General features: G+C 39.4%; 1 protein-coding gene across 1 annotated transcript; it reads left to right on the plus strand.

Moving 5' to 3' along the window:
- Window positions 1-312: 312 nt before the first annotated feature.
- Window positions 313-4,290, plus strand: LOC110442428 (cephalotocin receptor 1-like). The gene is made up of 2 exons (XM_021486030.1): window positions 313-966; window positions 4,088-4,290. The coding sequence occupies exons 1-2, from the start codon at window positions 351-353 to the stop codon at window positions 4,252-4,254; spliced, it is 783 nt and encodes a 260-aa protein (XP_021341705.1). The 5' UTR covers window positions 313-350; the 3' UTR covers window positions 4,255-4,290.
- Window positions 4,291-5,609: the final 1,319 nt, after the last annotated feature.

A 5,609-nucleotide genomic window follows, 5' to 3' on the forward strand; every position in this document is an offset into this window, starting at 1 on the left:
ACACTTCCAATTCTGCGTTGCTTGGTAACGCCAACAGAACCATTCAAAATAATGAAAGGAATGAGGAATTAGCACAAGCTGAAATAGGAGTGTCGTCTGCAATTTTTATTCTGGCAGTTTTCGGAAATTCGACTGTTTTCCTAGTGTTTCTTCTGCGCAGGCGCAGTCTCACGCGAATGCATCTACTAATGTTACATCTAAGTGCAGCTGACCTTTCTGTCGCTTTCTTCAACGTGCTGCCCCAACTCATCTGGGATGTGACGTATGTCTTTTACGGAAATGACGTCATATGTCGCTTTGTGAAGTATTTCCAGCTCGTGGTTGTGTATGCTTCGGCGTACGTGCTTGTGATGACCGCCATTGACCGGTACTTCGCCATCTGTCGACCTCTGGTCTCTCACCAATGGTCATCCCGGACTGTCCACTACATGGTAGCTATTGCCTGGATCATATCACTTATCCTTAGTCTTCCACAAATTTACATATTTTCCTACATGGAGCGGACACCAGAAGTGTTCGACTGTTGGGCCACATTTGACCCGTCGTGGACTTTGGAACTTTACATTACGTTTAATTCAGTGACCGTATACGTCATACCGATCATAATTTTGACTTTTTGTTATGGGCGGATGTGCTATGCCGTCTGGAAACGAGGCAGGGTTGGGGAACAAATAGTATCATCAACAAATATTCAATGGAATCATACAGATATGTCGGAGAAAGCTAAAAATAACCAGGGAAACGACCAAGTCGGAAAGGGAGATTTACATGGAAGTTATCAATACAGGAAGGGAGGTAGTTCTGACGGCCATAGTCGCCATGGACAGCCAAGAGGCGCTATACCACGTGCGAAGGTTCGCACAGTTCGACTGACACTAACAGTGGTGTTTTGTTTCTTTGTATGTAGCTCTCCATTCCACTTCGCTCAGCTGTGGGCTGCGTTCGACCCGTATGCACCTTTCACTAGTAAGTAGAAAATTGCCAAAATGTTCTATAAATTGTGTCTTGCAATTTTACAAGCCATTTTGATGAGTTTTTCAAGAGCATTCCGTAGATTTTGAAGATGGAAGAATGAGTAAGATAACGAATACCCTATACAGATTTTTATTTGCTAAATTACAGTGTTAAGCGTATTTCTATCCCCAATCGGGATTCGTCGGCACTTTCCGTAAACGAAAAAACACGGTTTTTATGTTTACGGAAAGCGCCGACAATTCACAATTGTTGCTATTCCCTGATACGAGGGTGTTATAATGCATTTAGTGATCGTGATACCAGACGCTGAGTTCTGTAATGATAACAGATGGTGTCTCTACGAGATTCATCTAGAAATATGTTTATAAAAGGTTTCACAACACGCTGAAAAACACATGTTGTGGACTTATAGTGTTATTATGACTACTTCGCATTGTGTCCACGACAGTCAGAGACCATACCCCTATCCTGGTGTAGGCTCTCTCCCCGTCTCTGCAAGGTCACTCAAAATTTAGTAAATGGCCTTTTTAACATAGTTCCGAAAAACAACAGCAAATCTACAATACAAGCTCAAGGATTATATAGAGTTATAAATACGTTGTTCTAAAGCACACCAAGTGCTGTACCCGGGCCATCCAAGGCCCCTCCGGCCGAGGCCTTTCCTGGCCTCTCTCTCAAGAGGCTCACATCCCTGAACCTCGAATACCGACTTTCAACTCTAGAATCCCTATCAAATTCTCCCCCAAATACTTTTAACAGTCTATACAACATTAACTATTCATGAGCGTATAATAAGACACGTGCGACAATTTAATCTAACTTCTAAGCTAACTTTCTCCTACCGTAACAACAATGACAGTTACCCATGTCTCGTTTGGGGAGTTCCCTCTCTCGTTCCTGTCTCGACGTCATCCATAACTGACCTGGTCGCCACTAGATGGTTAGCACTATCTACAGTTTAACAGTCCCCCGTCAATCAATGCACGGTGTTACGCAAAATGACCTCAAATGTACTTCTGACCAAAGTGCTGCTCTCTATTGATACCCACTATCTTACATGTTATAAGACGGTTCCATTCTTTATCATTTATTACCTAATTTACAGCCCATTTTGTTAAAAGTCCGGTGTTATGGCCAACGGAAACTCCGGCTGTAATGTGACCAAGTTGGAGGATATTGTGGTTCACTTTCCGGGTAAGAACCAAATTAAGAACCACAGCACTACGGCATATGACGATTTTTTCCGCGACGAAGATGGTGAATGAACTGTTAAATGCAAAGGATATTCAGATTATTTCTTTATTATTTTGGTTATTTATACATGGATAAATGTGTATTATTGGCTAAAAACGTGAATGAACAACTAGCGATTGCAATGTTTACATTCACTACAGGAAGCACGTCTGTTTATGCAGGAGTACGCAGTTTCACAAAGGCGTTAACCAATCAGATGGTGGTTCTTAGTTTGGTTCAATCTGGCTTTTCGAGAGTTAAAATGATAAAACAACATATGTTGACTATTCCCGAATTTCATTAAATTCTCATATCTCTATTGCCATTTTGTCTTCATTGTAATTAAATATAACTTGATGCCTGTTTTCATCGTAGTTGAAAGTCTCATCCTTGTATTGTGCAACGCGTGGCGTCTCGTTTTGCACTGCATGCTGGTATGTGGCAACTAACGCGGATCCTCCATGACATTTTTTTCTGTGTCCTCTCCTTAATAGACATTATGACATGTGAGCTATACCCATCGATTTTTGCCGTTTCTCTTTGTGCGTGTTTTAATATTTCGACTTCTTCGCAAGAACCAGAGCATCTAAGAGTCACGTTTTGTTTAAAGGGTATACCGTCCTATTTTGCGCAAAAGCCATCTAAGAAGGTGCATCCGTGGGTGTAAAGTATATGAGTGTGTGAGGCGGTATAGATGTGTACATGTGTTTACCGTCTTGTGATAGCGCGGATTTGATGCCGACTTCAAAGTGCTTTCTAAGTGAAATACCATGACGAAGGCCCATCATATTATTCTGCCTGACCACATTATTCAGACAACAGCTTTACCGGTTATTACGATCACTCCAAATACTGAACGTTTAGTACGTAATAACAAGCACCATTTTAAGGACTTACATGTAGGTATGTACCCGCTTGGAGATATAATACTCGGCCTTCCTCTTGGACGAACTTGCACAAGTAAGGCCACATGTGGGGTATAACCGCCAGACAAGGCGCTAGAAGAAAAAAAGGCTGTTCGGAGGTCCACATAAGTTACCTTTCACATCGTGCAGATGGTAACAGCAGGTGTATTTTTCTTTTCAATCCCCGATCTGCTAGAGTGAACAGGGTAAGGATATTTGTAGGTTGCTTGGGTGCAGGGCAGGGTCAAACAGGTTAAAAAAATAACGATTTCGATTAAAGATTCATAAAGCCTAGAGCAATATTATGTTTTGGTTGTTACCTGCTGGTGTAAAGGGTTCAAATAAAACACTTTGATTCAAGTTCAAGATCACAGGTTGAAATATGTTAATAATCAACTGCAGTTGGCTTTGTTTTTCGAAAATCCACCATGTTGAAGTTTGTCAAATAACTTGGTTGGTAAAATTAAAATACCATTGACCAACTTTAGAGTAATTATATTTATGTTAAAGCTATCGTGATGTATGGAAGTCACGTTTGTTTTTAACGGATGTCAGTGAGTCTTTCAATGTTACAAGGAACAAATGCCTATAAACGTTTCTTTTTAGGTTCGAGGGTAAATTATGGTAAAATTGTCTTCTTTTTAAGATCCGTATGACACAGATTAATAATGTTTTGTAGTGTTGCATCTGCAATGATGTGCTTCATGTATCAAACTTGTTTGAATAAATGACCTTGACCAGCTTTCATGGTTACTGCATCTCTTTCTAAAATGTTTTCGGAATAGAATAACCGATGCTGACATCTCTAAATTTTGATATTTCTTAATGTGACTGCACTCTAATTAAGAGCCCTTCAACGGTCCGCGCGTGAGTGGCACCGTCGTTGTATGTGTGGAACTGACGTAAACTCCACAACAATAAAGCAACTAATATAAATGGCTTACTAACCTGTCTTACCTATTTCTTTTTTCCAGGTTCTGCCTATACCATCATTTTGTTACTATACAGTCTCAACAGCTGTACGAATCCTTGGATCTACCTCGTTTTCAGTTCCCGGATGTGGGAATCTGTAAAGTCATGTTCGAGACTAAGAATGCGCAGACGCAAACAAAAAGATGTTCCTTCGTGGTCTATGGAGTAACTCTTACCTTCGGGCACTGGATGTCTCGCTGTATTCCTGGGACTATCGGTGATTTGACATGTACACGTGCATACGCCTAAAGCAGGAGGACCATGTGACGTCAAAGCATGCAAATATGTACTGTACGTGCACAACAATGAAAATTAATTATACATTTAGAGACCAATGCTTGACATACAGAGTGTTCAAATTGCAAATAATAGATACAGGTAAAGATGACCGGCTTTAATCAAAATTACATTAACTAGTTTCGACACATAAGATGTGTCGTCATCAGAAAATAACTGGTAACGACACATCTAATATGTTGAAACTAATTAACAAATGTTGATTTAAGCTGGTAAACCCAGCGCAACGTTGCCATGGTCATCTTTAACCTATTGCTAGTTCTACTACTACGGCCAGACTCGTGCACTCCTTGTGGAGTCCGTCTGCAGGGTAACACAGAAGTTCGCTGAACTCTTTGCACGGACGTTGAATCTGCCACTCCCAGTAAATAATAGATATATTTGAATATGTTAGATACAAACGTAGAAATATATGTCTTTTACTTCTTCTTTAAAATAATTTGTCATTTGTGTGTGTCCTTCTGTTTTTTTGTTCCACCTCACATACAAAACGCGCGTACTACGATTCTTAGACAAGACAATCAGTTTAAAAAGTATGGACTAAAGGTCAAAGGTCAATATGTCACAGAGTCAAAGTATTTCATCATTCATATTTTTGTCAAAAAGTGAAAATAGTGTCATCAATTATTTTTTTCACAAACACTTGGTCAAGTCAAAACCATGAAATTCTTTAATTAAAAAAACTAAACTGATATTAGAACAAATGTCGCTCTAAGTCTCAATATGTCGGTCTCATAAAAAGGCGAAAGTCATAGATTCAGCGAGTCATTGAGACGTCATACATTTTGTACGTCATTTCAGAAGAATCGTTGATTTAGCCCTTTAAGAAGGCAAGGAGGCCGAAATATTGAAACTTAGGGTGACATCTGTTCTATTATTTATCTTTTTCCACTGGAAATCATCTGTTGTTTATTATGTAAACTGATGTTGATTGACACCAAGGTATCAGCACACAATTTTGTATCGACATGCTTTTTTCAGGCTACTTTTGAAAATTTTGAATTTGTCTTATTAGGTTTTAAGGATTATGTTTTAAAGGGTTAAATACACATGTTTGTCATAGAAATGACCTGTAGTACTAGTCAATAAATTGCTATTGTACTCGTATTTTGAATGTGAATTATCAGATAATGTTTTTGTTTTCCAGGTGTCGAGTTTCGATATTCAACCCCCATCCGGTCCTAGCAAAAAGTATCTCATCTCAATATCATTTGATTGAAGGGGGGG

This window comes from Mizuhopecten yessoensis, unplaced genomic scaffold (assembly GCF_002113885.1).
Source record: "Mizuhopecten yessoensis strain PY_sf001 unplaced genomic scaffold, ASM211388v2 scaffold716263, whole genome shotgun sequence".
NCBI lineage: Eukaryota > Metazoa > Mollusca > Bivalvia > Pectinida > Pectinidae > Mizuhopecten > Mizuhopecten yessoensis.

What these genes read in the sequence shown, in the direction of transcription:
- LOC110442428 (XM_021486030.1), top strand. Translation starts at nt 351, where the DNA reads ATGACCGCCATTGACCGGTACTTCGCCATCTGTCGACCTCTGGTCTCT. An exon ending in CCCGTATGCACCTTTCACTA is followed by an intron (nt 967 to 4,087) that starts GTAAGTAGAAAA and finishes TCTTTTTTCCAG; the next exon opens with GTTCTGCCTATACCATCATT.